This window comes from Cataglyphis hispanica, chromosome 10 (assembly GCF_021464435.1).
Source record: "Cataglyphis hispanica isolate Lineage 1 chromosome 10, ULB_Chis1_1.0, whole genome shotgun sequence".
Lineage (NCBI taxonomy): Eukaryota > Metazoa > Arthropoda > Insecta > Hymenoptera > Formicidae > Cataglyphis > Cataglyphis hispanica.
The window spans coordinates 6236262-6256154 of record NC_065963.1 but is presented as its reverse complement, the minus strand read 5'-3'; the positions used below and the strand labels follow the sequence as shown (position 1 = coordinate 6256154).

The 19893-nt window shown below is 39.1% G+C and overlaps 2 protein-coding genes across 18 annotated transcripts in view; both read left to right on the top strand.

The window, feature by feature from the left end:
* Nucleotides 1-7032: 7032 nt before the first annotated feature.
* On the top strand, nucleotides 7033-8684 carry LOC126852490 (quinone oxidoreductase-like protein 2). The gene is made up of 5 exons (XM_050597326.1): nucleotides 7033-7143; nucleotides 7331-7522; nucleotides 7798-7979; nucleotides 8262-8402; nucleotides 8504-8684. Exons 1-5 carry the CDS (start codon nucleotides 7033-7035, stop codon nucleotides 8682-8684), a joined length of 807 nt encoding a protein of 268 aa, XP_050453283.1.
* A 787-nt stretch (nucleotides 8685-9471) lies between these two features.
* The window catches only part of LOC126852195 (polypyrimidine tract-binding protein 1), a 351818-nt gene continuing 341396 nt past the window's right edge, over nucleotides 9472-19893 (top strand). For all 17 annotated transcript variants that reach the window (XM_050596732.1, XM_050596721.1, XM_050596731.1 and 14 more), the window contains exon 1: nucleotides 9472-10138. Coding sequence is in view for 14 of the 17 variants with exons in the window: in XM_050596731.1 (XP_050452688.1) it covers nucleotides 10131-10138 (8 nt within the window). In the remaining 3 variants the exon portion in view is untranslated. The remainder of the gene's footprint in view (nucleotides 10139-19893) is intronic.

The window sequence follows — 19893 nt, the reverse complement described above, 5'->3', positions numbered from 1 at the left end:
TTGTCGGACATGAGAGTCTCGAGATATAGACTACCTTTCGCGGACGCGACGCTCGAATTTTGGATTCCTGGTACAGCGTTACATCAAAGGGCCGAAGAGCCTTCAATACACAGGGGCATGGATACGTATCTTTCGCGAAGTAACACTCCGACACGCTGATTAAAGATTTTACAGATATTTGACTTTTTTTAATTTTTTATTATCTTGCGCCTTTATGTAAAAGAAGAAGTCGAAGAATTATGAAAGGTTGAAGGGTATAACGTAAGTGAACGTATGTATCGCGAATTCTTCTGATGACCGTATTACATAAAGATGACAATAGAATGAAAAACGGAGAAGGGAATATAACTCTTTAGAAAATTACATTCTGATATTAATCAAAGAATATTGATGAAGAATATCATGGAATTTATTGACACTCGACTTTTTTAATGTTGTTTACATTATAGATAAAAGGTTGTATTTAGAAAAGAAATATTTTAAATTATCATATAACAGAGATTGTGTATGTTATCTAAGTTTAAATAAAAACAAACTCTCTTAAAAAATTGATCTTTAGAAATTGATGCTTTCACGCATTTTAACCAGGATCTTATCACAATTTAAAGGTAGGTGAGATATGTCGAGTTTCTGTTACCCTTCAGCTAGAATATTTTCTTATTTTCAGAAAAAAAATGTATTTATGTAGATCTCTAGTCTTTTCGATATAATTGTACAAACATGTTTTATTTTATTATCCAGCATATGTCTTTTTTATTGTTTGTTTGATTAAAAAATATTTAAATGTATGCTATATGCTATATGATGTACGTTATTATATTATTAAAGTTATTATTGATAAAAATACAAAGTTTATATATAAAATATGCAATAAATTATAATATTGATTAATTCTTCGTTTTTTATGTTTATAATTTACTTAATTTATCTTATAAAGTTTCAAGGTATTCAATTTTAATAATAAAGTGCAACAATGCATAAATTTATTCTCGATTATGAAAGAGAGAGAGAGAGAGAGAGAGAGAGAGAGAGAGAGAGAAAGTGTTATCTAATATATATTCGTAAAATATGTGTATATGTAAAAAAAGTTTAATCACCTTTCGTAAAACTGTTCAAACACGAATAGCAAATAGCGTATAAGAATCTTGTTATACGCTGATATCACGCACCATGAAAATATGATACTCGCGTCATAATCGTAACTCCTGTGTATCCTGCTTTCCTATCTTGCGACATATGAGAGATATGAATCGCCCTATCTACAGTCTCTCTTCTTTGACCGAGCCTACTTTTCGCGTATCTTTCGTGCTTGAAAATCTTTTCACGAGGATTATTCTTTTAAAAAATTTTTTTCATTTAATTAAAATTATTCACGACAGACGAAAAATTTCAGCAGCCGGATATTTCTTATCATAATTATCGATAGAGAATCCGTCTGAAATGTATTATTTCACACACGCGAATACGTTATCATAGATGTCATAAATATCCAAATTGCAAGAAATGAGAATTTATATTAATATGTGTAATGTACTCATTAACGTATCTCGTTAAATGCTAGATATGCCACGCACATTTGTTATAATATTTAAAGAGATTATATTATACCCGTCGTTATATTATTCTTCCGCTGCGGATAATCCGCGATCTTTATTCGCCGACTATGTACAATGGAGAGATATAATACGCCACCTCCTTGCTTTGCGATAATATGTGCCTCTGCTTCGCGGTTTCCCGCCCTACCACCTCCTCGGCTCGTTTATTCTCCTGCTACGACGATGTAACGGAGTTGTTTACACTGCGCATGTAATATGGCCATCGATGCGCTTTTCTCCCGTCATAATTCGTGTCCATTGCTTTCTTCCTCGCGCGTCTTAAAAGAACGCGAGCGTTTCGCCGTGGCTTTAAACCGACGATGATCCCTCTTGATGCTCCTCGTCTCGAGGATGCGCGATATTCTTTATAAGTCAGTCGTGTAATTTACATAACGTTAATCTTATCATGAGAACCGTAACGTCGTTCCGGTCGACTTAATTGCTTCCTCGCGTCTGTTACACGACTCTTTCTTCTCGAGTACGATGCCGTCGACGTTTCCACGAAACACGGGGAAACAGGATTCCATTATCGCGAGGAACTAAAGTATCTCCATGGATTGGCGCGGCGATATGAGATATCGCCGAAAGAGTTGCCGGGACGAAAATATTCGATGCGAAGGACAGGTTCAGGTTATCGCGATACATCCTACACCAGGAAGGTATCTCGATCCGAAGCTACGCGCATAGCGAGGGTATCGAGGGAGAGAGGACAGGAATTGTTATGCAAGCGAAGCGAATGATCGTAAATGGAAGCCGGAGAGCGAATCACGATACACGACAGATCAGGGTCGCAGCCCTCCGCGGAAGGATAGCTTCGCTCTTGTAACGCGAGTGGGTGGATTAACTTTTCCCGTGTAATCCTCCCGCGTTGTAAAATTAAGTCACCTGTGTACAATCGCAATTTTTTATGTTTATCCCCTTCTTGTCAAAGACGTTAGAACAATGATAGGAGAAATTATCGTGAATAAATATATTATATTTTATTCTATTATTCTATTATTTTTCTTTAAACTAAAATATATGTATATGTAAATACGCTTTTTTTTTTATATCTATAGCATGATGCACGTGACGCATTCACGATGTATCTTCATCTATTTAGAGTCTAGTAAGAGAAATAAGATTCGTTGACGAGGGTCTGGAGGATCGTAAAAAAGGGCTATCCATTCCATCTATTCCCCCCGTTCCACCTCAAACCACAGGAATCCGATGATGAGATATGAAAAAAATGAAAAGTGATATCCGCGCTAACAGGAGATCATCATCATCGTGGAGTTTGTCGGCGGAAAAGGCCGGCTTTTACATTTCTCCGAAATCTGTCACTTTACACTAAATATCCGACGTTCGTTAGTTTTGTTCAATAATTGTCAACGTCTACATATAATAAATATCGCGAAATATTGATTTAAAATACAGATGTATAGAAAACCCCTTCTTGTTGAAAGTGACGTTTCGTAATTTGCTATCCGCGAAATTTTGTACAAAAAAACAACAAAAAATATTTATAAACAAAATTAGATACATTATTATATATGTATAATATGTGTAGAGAAAATCTAAAAGCAACGAGAAAAAAAAAGTGTGTTTCTTTTAAAGGGAAGATATTATACGTATATGTATACACACAGGCGATTAACTGCGCCTAAGAATGTATATGCATAGACTGACGCGTGTATATTCGTCTGACGGTCTTCGTGTTCGCGGACGGGATCCACGGTGGCATCGTAATGACGGCAATTAGTTTCGCTCCATTGAGTTCTAAATGCGGAGACTCGGTCATCAGGGGTGCAGAGAGCCCGAGGAGGCTCGAAGGATCTTCATTGTTGTCGGCCAGGAAGCACGACGGCGCGCTTTCTCCTGCGGTTTCATCCTACTATCCTGGCCGCTGTCGCCGTCTTTCTTATTAATATGCTAATTTTGCATGAGTATCGGCCCCAATTACGGAACGAGATCCCCTTTGACGGGTCCGAAGACGACCGCGTTACCGGGAAGCGACGATAGACGATCGTAATTTTCGATGTCCGTTGACGCGTCCGCGTCGTCCAGGGTGTTTCCACGGATTACGGCCACGTGTAATACGAAACACCTGCGATCAGGAAAGTATACGGTCATACACATATAACACGCACACATCGAGTGGATTCATCCCTCAGGAGTCACACCTTTAAGACGGCGCGAAGATATTAACGATCACGCGAACTGTTTTATCGTAACGCTCGACGCGTTTGCAGAACGTAAATTTAATTCCGTTTGCGAGTCCGGCATCAATAATTTCAATTTCTATGCTTGTGTTATATTACATCTCCATTTGATTAAAAGTAATTTCATTATAAAAGAATGTCAGATCACCTGCCTTTTCACTGTATTTTCTTTTAATATTTTTTCTTTATACTATTAAATTACGAGAGTTTATAAGTTTTATTTAGTTTTTGGCTTATTTAACATTTCTCTCATAAATCTTTTCAGTCTATGCAATGTAATTTGTAGAAATATAATATAATGCACCTTGCACACAAATGAATTAGGCACGAACGAATTTAATTCTATTATCGATACCGCGTCAGATTATTTAATCTCAAGGATGCGAACTCGTCTTTGAAGACGGTTCCAGGAAGATCGGGATTACATCAGGCCTTAGGATCGCTCATGAGTGCCTAATCGGCCGCCCTTTGTTAAATCCCCCGGAGGGTAAAAAGATTTGCCGCTTCAGCGGCTTTGAAAGAAAGTGGGACTGCTGGCCGATCAGGAATACACGAGAAGACGGAGGAGGCCCGATCACAACGTCACGAGTTCTCTCACTTGTTGTTAGCTCTATACTTAATTATTCCTGAAAGCTGTAATATGTATCTCTATTATATCTGATTTAGTTTCGTGTACATCGGACGCGAAATTAAATGTGCTCGAAAGATACAAAAATACTTGACTTCTTTATCATATTTTAATAATATTTTTGATATCAATTTGTTTAAAGCTTTTAATTAAAAAGATATGTTATTATATATGTTACGATGATTCTTCGACAATTTTGTGAGGAAAGAAATCAACACAAATTACCTATGAAAATAAAAAATCATTTAGAAATTTAGAGCAATCTGTCTACAACAGATGTTAGCATTAATATTGTAATTGCTTAGAGCGACAACGAATCCGCCTGTTTCCACCAACGCCTATCGGCAATCTCACCCTACGACGCAAGCTGACGATGCAGCATCTCCGTTTCACTCTTTGCGATTGGTTCTACCGCTTCGGCAGCCATTTGATACCAAACTCAGACTGCACCCCATCAGGATATCATGAACGCAACGTGCATCGCGAGCACATCAAACCCCGGATCCGGTACCAATCAATTACGGTCGACCAAGTTCGAACAAATTTCGTCCTGGTCTCCAAGGATAGCATAAAAAGCATGACGATTTTATCTCTCTCTCTCTCTCTGTCTCTCTATCGAGAGAAAGGATGAGACTCGAATTTTTTCAGATAGATGATATACTTTCACCGTCTGGGAGATGGTCCACTTCCGTACGAATCCGTGGCCGATTAGAAGTAAACGAGAGTAATTTAATGGCCGATTCACGAGTTTTTACGAGGAAGGAACTGAACCGGCTGGCGCATGCGATTAGGAGCATATAAGGCGAGCACGACGAGGAATGAAGGGTTGATAGAGTTGTGAACACCGTTATCGATTCGTCTGGATTGGAGGAATTTGGCCTCACATGATCAGGAAAGCATCTCGACGAGCTGGACGATACACGGTGGCGCGACACAGGGAACAGGAAACGAGTAGACGTGAGTTATGACGACAACGTGACGACGAGCGAGCTTTGATTGTTCAAGCCGTCCGTTGCTCTCCACACGGGTCTAGCTTGGGACAAATGCGGGAGAGATAAATGCCAAAAGCAGCGAATAGATAAACAACCTTATGGGGATCTTAGGAGCGAACAGAAGGTCGAACGCGTGCTAGAGCCGCCCTATGCCGAGGCCGAGGGCTCTCCTGCCTCTCGTAAAGCCTGCTACTCTCCGCGGGAATAAAAGAAGGCGGAAATGATGAATTAAAGACGACTCTTTTAGACGGAATCGGCCCCCGTGAAAGCAACGTGCAAATTATTCATCGCATAAAAATGCTTCATATACAAAAAAAAAAATGTAAAAATATATATATATAAAAATTTACATATATGTATATCGGAAACAAAATTTTATGGAATTCAATTGAGTTTTTTACTTCATATATAACAGATAGAAATTTTCATTAGAATAGTAGATTAGAATAAATTTTATACTCTTCAAAAATATTTCGATGAACGAGTTTCTATCTTGTCTTGAATGGTGACAGGCGATCGTCTTTCTTCCTTATCACTCGAAAAGAGGAATCTATAGAAAATTGTCTTGCGACAGGTTATAAATGATGAAGCTGCTTACTGAGTTGCGAGTTACGATCGAGAAGAAAAGTTTAAATTATTTATTTATGCGATATAATAAAGTTAGATCGGCCACATGGTTGGAAAGATTCAGAAAAGTCATGGAGCCGACGCGGAGAATGCAAGCCGGAAGGGAATTACGAGCCGCGGTGCTACATGGATCACGTAATCTAAAATTGGAATATATTCCCGAGAAGGCGATTCAACCAACGGAGGTCGGTCTTGACAAAACATTTTCCGCGCGATATCTGTCAATCTTAAATAATGTCAATGGAATGATCTTTCTTATTAAAAGAGCTCAATTTTGACGTCTATAAAATAATTCAATATAAAATATCTTTTCTTTTAATACGGGAAGGATAATCACACATTTCTCGTAATTTTTTTACAGTAAATACAATTTCTAATTTCTTAAAATTATGACGCAGTAATTTTCAAGCCGGAATCGCTTTCAAAGATCGTTTGAGAAAAACGAAAAATGGTTATTACCTTTCTTGTACATGTGGTTTTTTTCAAGCTATGTAATTGCGCGGCTCTCTTTGCTATTTTCGCTTCAACCATCGCTACTTCCTACTCTCCACAAGTAGAATTACAATTTCTACAGCTATGCATATACAGGATTAATTGTATTCGGCAAAGAAGCAAATACTGGTCTCTCGGTAAACTCTGACGTCGCAGTACACTATAATGTCGCGCGACCTAATCGCGGATTTTATCACGACGATACTCGGCGCGCGGTCTTGTGAAAATTTCGCTTTCACTCGGGAATCGCGATTCGCGACCGCGAGCAGCGCCAAGGTTAAGTGTCGCCGGCTAAAATTCATTCGCGATAAACACTTTCTCCATTCGCCGTGTCGATCCGCTCACGCCCTTTTCTTTTCCATCCGCGAAAGGTACGCGTGGACGTGCACTTCTGCAGACTGACCGGAAGCGATGTGCTCCTGTGGCGCGGCAAGCACCGCAGGATCCCGGAGCCGACCGCGGTCCTCGGTTTCGAGGTGTCCGGGACGATTCTGGAAATGGGCAGACTGGCACACGAGCGGACAGGCTATCAGATAGGCGAGAAAGTCGTCGTGCACAACTATCCCGTCTGCGGCGGTCTGGCCGAGAGCTGTCTGGTTCATTACAGAGTATATAGGAAGGCATTCTTTACCTTAAATGGGATATGCTAATATTTTAAAGCTGAAACATTGACGACGCACACCACGTGTGCGATTGCAATATTCGTAAATTTTATCCGCTGATGGATATTTGCAAATATTGTGCCTGGTACGCGACAAAGCCCCCGCTAGAAGATTAATCGAGTAACTGTTATAGGATGTATTCACCTTAACGAAACAAGCGTCCTTAAAAGACATGGCGATAGTCATGGATGATTATTTCTCGGCGCTGCTGACGTTGGGCCGTCGAGCTCGCATTCGTAGAAATGAATACTTTCTCGTTAACGCGAAACATTCGCGTTCCGCCTTGGCCGTCATCGATATCGCTATTAGAATGTTCGGCGCTAAGGTATCGCAATTTTCTATCTGTCGATTTCACTTAAGAAATGAAAAATGATAATGGAAATTGCACGCGCGAGCTCCTCTTTGTGAGAAATTTTTATAAGTATCCTAATCGAATAATAAGAAAGAAAGTGTTTCTTTAAATTAATGTGAATTAATTGGAATTTTACAAACACCGTATGAAAAATCATGACGCATTCTGAGAATTTTGAATTTGTTTCGCAAATAATTATCTGAGAACATCTGACATCATGTCTGAGAAGTTTCTGTCTTTAATCTTAGCCGATAGCTCTGTGCAACGACGTAAGGCGAGCTAAGCTGTGCGCCGACCTCGGCGCAGAGGTCATATGCGATATAAATGAACGGTGCTTGCCGTACAAATTAAGAAAACTCACCGGGGAGAAAGAAGTGCGCGTGCTGATCGAGACCGAGGACGGGCCATACTTCCGGAGCGTCGTCAAATGGTGTGAAATCGCGCTGTTACCTTATGACGTGATCACTGCACGTTCCCTTTTTGTCGCCTGCTTTTATCGATGATCTGGTAAAAGTAGTATTGCGAGATTATAAAAGTCGGAGACTTTTATCGCTGAATTTCGTTAGAAAATAGCAAAGAGATTTACATATACTTACCAATTACAAATTAATTGCAACTTTCTCTAATAGTTGTCGCCGCGGAAAAATTCGTTGCACTCGATATTGCGTTGCATATACATTTGTTATATTTTAATTCCCTTTTTTCTTCGCAGCGTAAAGTTCGACGGTCTAATCGCCCTTCTCGGCGATGCGCGAAATAAACGGTATCCCGATTTCTACCTCATGTCGCCGAATTACACAGTATTCGCGGTTGGCGCGGAACATTACAAATTCGCTGACACGCTGGTATACAGGTTAGATTGTCAAGATCCTCACAGAAGGCAAAAATAAGAAACTCGCGCGGGCGTAATTGGAATATAAACGACCGATAATCGGAACTTTTCTCTCCCAACAGGGAGACTATGCAACATTTGTTGGACTATCACTCGGACTGCACGATTCGTCCTCACATCTCGGCTATCTTCGGTCTGCATCATGTCAACGATGCGTTTGATTATTACATGACAGTGCCGAGCGGAAATGTGTTGATAGATATGAAGGATCTTGGTCGGTTAACTATGTGCGATGAGTTTTAGACACTTAACTCCATCGTTTTGAATTTACACTGTTATGTCTTGGTCGCGATATTTCCCGCAAGAGTGCGGTAGCGCCCAGAGCATTCGCGGGATCACGTGACTCGCGTGATTCCAGCAAGAACACCCGCCCTTTTTAAAAGTACGTTATTGATGAATATAATATTTTCGAATCGCAATTGTGCCAATTTTTTATAACTTAATAAGCAGTTTTAAGGATACTCTTATTTTGTATATATATATATATATGTGTGTGTGTGTGTATGTGTTTACAAGGGGCTATCTCCGATGTTAATAATCTTATCCATTTTTGATCATATAAAATTCTTCAATTTTTGCTTCAGATAAAGTAGATTTCCTCAAAACTATTTATCTAAATATATATATATATATATTTGATAAGATATGAAATATAATTATATTATAAGAAAAAAATCAATTGGCAATATTGCTTTTCAAGAATGACAAAAAATAAATGCATAATTTTATATATGTTTACCTTGAATAGATATATAATATTATTTTTGAAAACGAAAAGCAAGGAACTTGATATATCGTATATTTCGCTTCAATGTCTGAAGATTGTTTATGTTTTTCATTTGAACTTTTGCTTTGTATCTAAATCCTTCCGTCTCTCGTTTCAATTTTATCTCTGCCATGTGGCGCAAAGTGCGCGAATGAAATAATATCGCTTCGAGTGCGCCGCGAGATGGCGGCACCCCGCGCGAAAGGCCAGCGCACCGAGCTGGACGACGATGCACCTCGCATCTCGCGGCCGGTGCAAGTTGAAGTGAGCGGCAGCGCGTGTCCGCCTCGGCTGCGCCTCGATTAACGCACGTCGCGGTGCACGATTTCCCACGTTCTGCGATCCCCGAGTATCGTTGATATCGCGAGGCGTATCGTCATCTTGTCGGTATCGCATCTGGCGCATCGGCATATCGCGGACACGCAGTATTTCCGGCCCCGCTTGCCTTCCTTCTCGCCCTTCGATTCGAGGAATCGTTCGTCGTCGCGAGTGGCGGTACCGAAGTCGCCGCGCCTTTCTCGCGCGTGCACGCACGCGACGGTATTCGCGGAATTAGTATTCGCGCGCGTTAGTGCGAGAGAGAGAGAGAGAGAAAGCGAGTGTGGGAAGAGAGAAAGGAACGAGCGAGACCGTGTCGCATCGTCACGGCTCTTTTCTGGTTTCCTCGCGACTCGCTCGTCATCGTCGCGCTCGATTATCCTCGTACGTTTGATTCTTTCGCCGATACGTCATCCGCTCGTATCTCTCTTGCCCGCGATAAGGACGCGGACAGTGATATTGCATGCAACCTGTTGTCCTCTCGCGGCACGTTCAGTGACGCTGATACGCAGCCGTGCTGAGCAACGACGTGCTGGCGGCCGACCTAACCTCGCACCCGACCTGGGAAACGCGCCGGCTCATCGACGCTCGCAGCTGACGGCAGTATGAACGGGTAAGTTGACATTCTGTCCGTTATGAATTTACGACCCAACCACTCGCTTTTCAGCGAGATGGAGAAAAAGAAAGAGAGAAGAATAGAGAAGGTGGGAAGGTAAAATAAAGTGAGAGTGATAAGCGCATATACATGCGATGAATAAAGGATATATACATATGTGTCGAAACGAAATGTTATGCACGTATATAGGATTGAAGAAGAAAAGAGAGAACGCGCTTATGAATTATTCCAAGAAATATGAATTTATTATTTTGTGTAGCTGAAATGTATAGATATTAATTATAAATAATATTAATATAAAAGCATATATATATATATATATATATATATATATATATATATATATATACATATAGAATTCTATGTCAAGAGTGTCAAAACTAATTCAACGCGACAAATAGATTGCTTAGAGTTTACACTTTTCATAAAATGGACCGTTTAGAGAAAGACAAGCCAAAAATGAATGTTATTATATACATATATATATATAAAAAATATAATCAAAGAAAAGAAAACATCAATTTGCGATTGCCCGTGAAGCGAGAGGGTTTATCAGCCGCGGAGAGAAAGAGAGAAAGCGATATCAGGAGGGATGAACGACGCTTTTCTTTATCACATATCATTCCTCTTCCTTCTCTCTTCTTTGCTCCTCTTTCTCTGGCTTCGCCTTTGCGAATGTATATGCGAGAGCAGGTCTCTGGTACCACTGGCTGTCTGTGCGATCGCGTTTAGCGAGGTGAAAAGGGAAATTCACCATTGAAACTTAATTAAGTAAAGTCCTTTAATCTTTGACATTGTGTAGCAATGTCTGTTTAATCACTCGTACGCATTTGCTTTTTTAAAATGTCCTTTGCAATACGCCGGTCGATTCGCCTCGATAATCACCAATCATATTCCATTTTTAATAATATAAAGCGAATATGAGATACATGTCATAGCTGTAATCGTGAATGCGCCCACTAATTCTCGCAAAGTGCAATTTCCTCGTCGCAAGAGGTTTTTGTAATAGTAAAAAAAGAAAGAAAGAGAAAGAGAGAGAACAATTGGTTTGGAACCGCGTAATTTCTCACGAAAATCAAAGCGTATTTATCGCGGAAATATGTTTATATGGATATTACTCTCTCAACTTTCGGTTGGAGGGGCTTTTAGCTTTTAGCGGTGTTTATAGAACCCTCGCGCATCCACGCACATTTTATGAATAATATTCGATTACAGCGCGCAACAGTATCCGATATATCGTACAACACGCGTTTATTCCGCGCCGTTGGCGTCCAATGGCTTTTGCGGGCAAACGAACGCGCTTGCATTCCCTGTCTAATCCCATTCCACTTATATTTCGCCATTGGGCGGTACGTGAAACACCGTAAAATCATTGCTGTTCGTAATATTTTTGTGGAAAATAAATATAGAAAAAAGCCGGACTTGCCCAATAACTTTGGACTCTCAAAGCTATTCACTATTCTGGCCTCTAAGACTTTCATTCTTTATCATGTATTCTGTGAACTTCTTATTGTTAACGCTAAATATAACTGTTAGATCCTCGGCGTTATACGTGATGTTTGATAGAAATAAGAGTCATGTACAGGCTGTATGTTTTAGAACCACTTGTCTTTTTAATAATAGATTTTCTGATCACTTTAAAGTTACTAATAAAATTAAAAAGATTAATAAGATTTTAATTCGAGGTTTAATTATAAAAATTTGTATATAATGAAAAAAGGGAAGAAAAATTTGCAAAAAATTTTTATCAATATTTTTGCTAAGGAAAAATCGACTCCAAATTGATCAGAGAATCTATTATAAAAAAAAAAATAACCATGATTTTTTGGGACATCTTATATGTTATATACAGGCACTCACAGCTTATTATGTTTATGCGTATAGATATAAAACGTGATTGACAGAATCTACAAAATAGAATTGAACAAGAAAAAAAAAATATCTTTTTCTAAAAGTGTACGTTATATTTATGGATCTCCATTTCAAACGTTACAACTTTACAGAAAATACAATTCATTTGATCACGCTTAATTAAAGTAAATTTGCTTTTTGATCTTATCGCCGCGGTTTTCCTACTGTCAGAGCTTCCTGTTTTGTATAAACCGGATTGCAAAGAGTATTAATGAAACAACTCTCGTTGTTGTGTTTTGCAAAAATTATACACCGCGCGCGTTTAATGTGATTAGCGTGAATCTAAATAACTTTTTCCCCGAACGATTATCGAGTTTCACTCGTTTCCGGGCCGGATTTAATTCTCTCGTTTGCGTCGAAATGATACACCGGATTAAAATCGTGCGATGACGTTTGGACGACGGATGACTAATTTCGAATTGACGCGAGCCGCGATGACGCGCCGACATTTCGCGCGATTTATTCGCGATAATTATGCTATTTTGCATGGCGTGGGCACGGCACGCGACGCGTCACGTGTCACGCGTTTTCGCGCGTTAACTCTTCGGTCGGTATTTGATCGTTGCACGTGGTAACTTCAACCGCGCGCGGACAATCGGGTTTTATCAACCCACGGTCACATCGAATCTCCGAATTCCGATCATTTGTACCTATCATTGGATGATACAAACCTCTATAATCTCTTATCTTTGTTTTTTTTTTTTTTTTGTATTAAATCGTATATATTTATTTTTGTGTACAAGAGCGATAAATTACGTTAATCGAACGGTCGGTTATAAGTACTCGTCATTGTTGATTGATACCATCGATGATGAATCGAACGTCATTAATGTTTATTATGTATTACGGCTATCGCTATATTCGTTTCTCGCGACAGAATTAGATGCCGTCGTTTCCGAAGAAACGCGCAATGAGATGCAAAGTTTCTGGCAAGCGATAGTCATGGATTCTCGCCAGAGAGTGAAGATTTATTCTGAAGAACGCGTGTTGAGAACGCTTCGTTTCATCCGATTCGTCGTCGCCGGTCGATCTCAAACGGTACCTTGTTTCCTTCGTTTTTTCTTACGATTCAACGTGATATGTCGAGTCGGGAAAAATCTAACGCACTTTGGCACGCCAAAGTCTTAGAGAGGTAAAAAGAAATGTTTCTTTCAGATTTAAATCTATTTCCGCGAACTCTCGTCTTCGTGATATTAGAAAGGCAATTTGATTTTGATTCTGTGTAAACGCGAAATCGTGTCACATCTCACGCTGAATTTTCGCGTGAAAATGCGCGACGAAGCAACCGAATGTACCTTAAAACTCTCTCTCTCTACGAATTGCGAAAGACTCGGTTCGTGCATAATGGATTGGCACTTCGCCGATGAGTCGCTGATAATATCTTTACCCTGTCTGTCAATACCGTCGAGGTCGCGGGCTTTTTTTTGCAACGCTAGTGCCGGATTTTGCTTGCCTCCATATTTGATGGTTCAAAGTTCAATTTTGGAGATTTATCTACATTTTATTATGCTTACAATTTAATATTTTATTATCAATATTATTTCTATAATTTTCCTACATTAATTGAAAAATTATTATATAATATTATTATAATTGTATTATTAATATTATTAGATATACAATTTATGAGACTTTTGTTGTGAAAAAGTTTTGTCTTAGATTGCGATTATTAGTTGGATAAAAAAATCATTCTCTCAAACGTCATCTTTGATTGATGCACTTTATTGATATAATTAATATTAATTGAGATAGACATTACCGAGTAAATGTAATGAAATATGTGCAAATATGATAACACAGCTTCTCATACATGGAACTATCCTTCCGGACGTGCGGAATCGGCCGTTTACTCATTAATATTCATCTTATGGCACGATGACGTCACATCATTACGCGTACGACGACTGAATACTGACAGAGGTGTGCCGACCACCTTCGTGTTCTGATATTATGTTTCATTGCGGCCGCCATTGATTAAGCCATGAGAGGCCGGTGCTTAATCAGGCGATTCGCTGAAATTACTAGATACGAGCTTTCGCGGGATAGTCGAAACATCGCGCATCAGACTCTACATCAGGAGGATTCGTGTACATTTGTATATTTGCTGGCAATACGTCAATTCATTTCTCCATTCATTACACAATTTTCGTTTTACGAATAATTTCAGCCGGATGCTTTGAAATTATGCAAATTGCATTACGTAATCATCGAATATTCCTTCGATCGCGGATTCTACGAAAAACCAGATTTTCCTATTGATAAAATTTCGCCGCTAGTTATGGATTTTTCCATTCTCAATATTGAATACTTAATTACGTATAGATTAATTTTTCGTTGAAAAAAAAAATTCAATTGGAACTTTATACGATTTCAATTATTCCGCTGCATCCCGTTTATTTGTAACAAATAAAAAAGACGCATCTCGATAACGCACTCGACCGGCGGAGTTACGCGCCAATTTGGCCGGCGAGAGAGTGAAATTCGAAAGAGATAGAAATAGAGGGAGAGGAAACATGCGGCGAGATCACGGATGAAGTTTCATCGCCGTAAAACACTGTCCGCCCTGTTGCGGTAATCACCGCGTATTCATGTCGCGGAAGTGTCCTCTCTTTCGTTCACACGTGTATACCTGTACGAATCGCGCGCGGCGTCTTGCCAAGTGCGATTTAAATGTAACTCGCGGGATGCGATGAGAGAGAGTCGTGTGTGGAACCTCGTTAGAGATCTCGCGGGATCGCGCGTACAAATATTGCCGCACCAGATCCGCCGTGTGTTTTCGCTCACGCCAAAGTCTTCATTTACACGTTAAAGATCTCTTATTGTATATACGGTGAAAAAAAAAAATTGTTAATTTGACTAAATCCGTTCAATTAATTATCATTTATTGAAATATTGAATCAAATACATTATATATATATATCATGCTAGATTCAATATGTTGTATTTGATTTAATATTTCAATATTTCAATTAACAAAATGGTAATTAGTTGAACGCATTTAGTCAAATTAAAATTTCTTTTTTTCACTGTAATTTTTTATTTATTTCCTCATAAAAGTCTACACATAATAGCGTGATGATCGGAAAGTTAACTGGATAAATCGAATATGGAAAGGAGGTAGAGGGAAAGAATAGAGGAACGAATTCTTCCAATTTGAAATCTGATTAAATGCTCGATCGCCACAGTACCGTGCGGCCATTCGGTCGGTCCGTTAACTACACTATTGTTTCATTATACGCATTACGAGCATCTACACCCGGCGTACACATCGGCTTTTCATGCGTGCGTGCGCGCGCGCGTACCGCGGGTCAAACTTCACGCATCGCCACAACTTCACAGACTCCGCCGTGCGATGAATGCGTAACGCCCGCATATGCGAGAGCGCGCGCCCGCATCTCTCGCTATTATCGGCGCGTTCATCGAACCGCGTGCACCAAACCCTCTGCCTTTCTCCGGGTAAACGCTTATCGCGACCTGCTACGCGCGATGATAATTAAAATAGACGAGACTCGGGACGCGGTAACTGTACGCAAATATCTCGACCGCGTCATCAACAACCGTCATCGTCGCGGCGATATTCCGGTATGACTATATCCTTCATTATCGCGAAATGCGGCGAAAGTGCGTAATTATTACGTACACGGAAAGTTGATGATCGAAGAATCCGTTACGCTTCTCTTAACGCGATGATGCAATGATAGAATAAAATATATGAAAAAAAGTAAAATATAATATTTCTTTACCTTTCTTCCTCAACATACGTTTTCTTCTCCTCTTCACTTAATGGGGCAAATTGCAGTATAAATTTATTTGAAATTGATAATTATATCGAATCCTATTGCGCGATTCATTTTTTTTTTTTTTCAAAATACTATTTAGATATGAGATACATTGTCTATTTTCTTCTAGATAAAAGTTGCGGATTTGTATATGCATCTGTTCGGAATTGAATGCGTTCACAATTAATCTCTTTTTAATAGCAAAAAATTAATTATTTTTAGATGATGGAAGATTGACATTATGCGCTTGTCCATTTATCGCACAATGTCGCTATTAATTTAGAATACGTTTTATAATATCGTTTTGCCTATGTGTATATTAAAATAAATCGTAAATGACATGGTATTTCGAAATGCCGACGAATTTAATTTTCAGTACAGTTTAATGACCAATTAACGTATAGCTGTTCACTTTCCGCCTTAATACGTGTATATATACGGGGTATTTAGTTATTGCGCAATAAAATATGCCATTTTCGGGGACATACGAGCAGTTTGGTCGGCATTCATTCTGGCTTTGTCGTAAAATGTACCTGCACGATGTAACGACTCTGGATTCTCTACAGTGTTCATGAATTATCACTTTCGTCGAATGCGGGTATTAAAAGTCAAATAAAGAAAAAAGAAAAATATTAAAAAAATTTTAATATATTTAAAAAATATATTTTATGACATAGAAGATTCCATCATGTGCTCAATCTATCACGTTGCCGTTAATTGAATATTAATTAAAAATATATTTTATGATATTAGTTTGCGTATACATTTAACTAAATCGTAAATAATAGTGTTTTGAAGGAATTTAATTTTCACACATAGTACTAAATTAAAATAAATTGAAATCATTTTGTATTCAATTAGGAATGATGTTTGCTCTACTAGATTGTTACGTTTTATTAGCCATCGAGATATTTTATATTGAAAAGTTGTTTAATATTTGAAAAGAATACCTGATTGAATGAAGAATCAATTCTCAATTGTTGAAACGAGGCGATAGTTGGCGGGAATGTTTATGATGATGGTTCAGAAACATATTGCGTAGCAACGAAACACGCGTCGGCGATTCTGCCGCAATTTTTGCGCGATGCTATGATCGAATAATAAATTAATAATCGCACGCGAGTACGTTCCGACTTTACGCCTCTGAAAATGGACGGTCGACGGACGGCCGACGGATGCGTGTGCGGAATCTTATTAACGATCGTAACGCACTGACGGGCCGATATTTGATGGTTACCTGGGTTACGAGATGCAGGGACGCGCGAGCACACGGGTTAGTTAAAATTGACACACCGTGTCAATTGTATGTCCCAAACGCATTTGTACTTCGTGATATTACGATGCAACGGGTCGACGTTTTGCACAATGACGTCATCTTGTATTGTTGACTTGTCTCGTACTCTGCCTTTCACTTCGCTTCGTTTATAGATTATTGCGCGTGAGTGACGTAACGTAAAGAGATAAGAATTTAATTTTTGCATCTTTTGTCGAAAGAAAATCGAATAACAATTAACGTAAGGTAAGAAATATTTATCGTGATCGAATTTCATCCATCGGGCGGATTTTATATCTCGAAAATCATCGTCCTATCGAAAACGCTAGCGGGAAGGAAAGGGGAGAAGAGAGAGAGAGAGAGAGAGAGAAAGGGGAATATCTCGACTCGAAAAGCCGTTCCGATATTCCGATCCTAAGGGCACACAAAGCGCCTCTCGAGGGTGATGCGCAAATGACAAATCGTTCGGCAAATAATAAATCGGGGGCGGCACTCGGCCTGGGATTCGGAGGGTCGACAACAGCAAGGCGAGGTCGAGAGTCGCGTTTACGCGTAACGTAGGTCGGCAAGGTATTGAATATTCCTCACGTCCTCCACGTTTTCGCCAGCCTACGTTAAGCCGGTAAGATCTGAACGGAATATTCCCATCTGGAGTGACGGGAATTCGATTCTCGCGTGATCTATTAAGTTATATCGTGTCAGATGACCCCGAAGCTTTTTCGACAATAATGTTAACGATAATATTTGGGGCTTAAGTCATCTGTCATAAAATACCGAAATAGGGCAGTTGTTTACGATTGTTGTTGGATAAAATTGATAAATTAGTCATAAATTAATTATTGTACTAGAGAAGACATAATAAAACATAATAAATTATATAAATACTTATTATTGCTAAGGTAAAGAAAAAAAAAGAAAGAGACGAAAAATATCTTTAAGGAAAAATTTTAAAAAACAAAGTAAAAAAAGTATTCCCTAAGCATCGCAGTCTCTTCTTAAGTTCTTAAATTATAAATGACTAATTTATGATTTGAAGAGTGTAGAATTACATCAATTTTTACTTAATGCATTTATAAGAATGAAACATTTTATTATCAACGATTATTCCCAGAGAATATTAATATTCAAGAGATATCGATTCTTCCCGCAATCCTCCTGCACGTATCAAATTCACATGAGGTTTCGAACGTCTCCTAATTATTCCGCGATTTCTGCAGGCGAATCGTAGGCGTCGAGGGAAGAGGAGAGACTGGTGTTTCGACGTTATTATGTTAATTTGGAATCGAATAGTCCAGGGGGAAGAGGAATGAAATCAGATTTGCGCGCTTTGGCCGTTTAACGCATAACGCGGTGTAGGATTCTCTAATTTCGTTCTAAGGGGAGATGCACGGCTCGTACATAATTGCTAGTGCCGGTTTCTGGAATTCATCGGGATTTAGTAGACGATATTACGTGATGGGCGTAAAATCAAAAGAGGCACACGAAGGGATGCCCATTGTTCATTTCATCAATTACACGTTTCTCCATGCATGGATCCATATTAATTTTTTTTTTTAATGTAAACAAAGACTTTTGCGGAGAAATGAAATATTTGAAAAGAGAATACGTTTTAATATGTGATAATAATTCTGATGGATAATCTAGGACATTGAATTTTGAAAATAAATTTTTTTTTTCTGTAATTTAAATTTAGTTTAGTAATGATAGCAATGTGATTAATAATTAATAGCGACATTATAAAACTGTATTCTGTAAACTAAATTTGAGAAAAAATATTTTCCATAAAGGATCCTACACGATTTATCTTGCGATGATTGCATATTCTTTTTGATACAAGTGAGCTTTGAAAGATTATTACCGGCTCCTCTTTAAATTTATAACATTAAATATCTCCGTAGCTAAGCTACAAGTTGAAATTTCGCGAAGGCAAAATCTATCGAGAATTCAATAAGAGCTCTTATCGTCTGTCCGCATCCCCTGAAATTCACTCGATACGAAACTCGCTTCGAAAATTTTGACACTGCCGCTAGAAAGCAACCTACATTCTTGCAAGTTTTACTTCAAGTATCCGTAATAGAGATATGGCGCGCGATACTTGGGATACATCCTTCTTTCCTTTTGGTCGAGTGAGCTGCTTCACTGTGCGCTGTCTATCTGGGCACACGTACCCTTCGACTGGAAATCCTCCGTCGGGATTAACGACTGGGAATGGACAGTTGGACCGCAAACGAAAAGCCTGGGGGAGGGTGGGGGAGGAAAGGATGCAAGGGAGGAGAGAGAGAGGAAACTGCGTACTTCGTGTACGCTGACAATGAGAGAGTCCTCTCTATAGCATGCGCGACCTCTCGTTCGTTCGTTCATTCGTTTCAATTTCGATCACGCAATCGCCCGTATATAAGAGAGAGAAAGAAAGATGGAGAGAGAATATAGAGAGAGAAAGAGAGATTTTTGCGCGTCCGCGCAAAGATTAGTTCCGCGTTTGTTAAAAAGTCAGTCGAACGAAAGAATAGTACAGAGTGAGTAAATTTCTCTTTCTTTTCCCTTATACCGATCGATCGAGTTTATTTATTTATTTTTTTTTTTCATGAAATAATGGGACATCTTTGTTATTTACGAATGAAAATAATATAAAGTCCGAATTCGAACATAAGACGGACATTGGTCGTAAATTGGAAATCCGATATCGTTTTTCCTAATTGCCACGCGCGCTTTGATCTTGCCTCTAGTTCCGAAGGAAAATGCGAATAAATGCATCGCGATCGCCGACCGAGTTTTTTCATGATAATGCA

Bases quoted from the DNA above. Each gene is read 5' to 3' on its own strand.
- LOC126852490 (XM_050597326.1), top strand. From the start codon at position 7,033: ATGGGCAGACTGGCACACGAGCGGACAGGCTATCAGATAGGCGAGAAA. The intron at 7,523-7,797 runs GTATCGCAATTT...CTTTAATCTTAG, and splicing joins TTAGAATGTTCGGCGCTAAG to CCGATAGCTCTGTGCAACGA. The intron at 7,980-8,261 runs GTGTGAAATCGC...TTTTCTTCGCAG, and splicing joins TTCCGGAGCGTCGTCAAATG to CGTAAAGTTCGACGGTCTAA.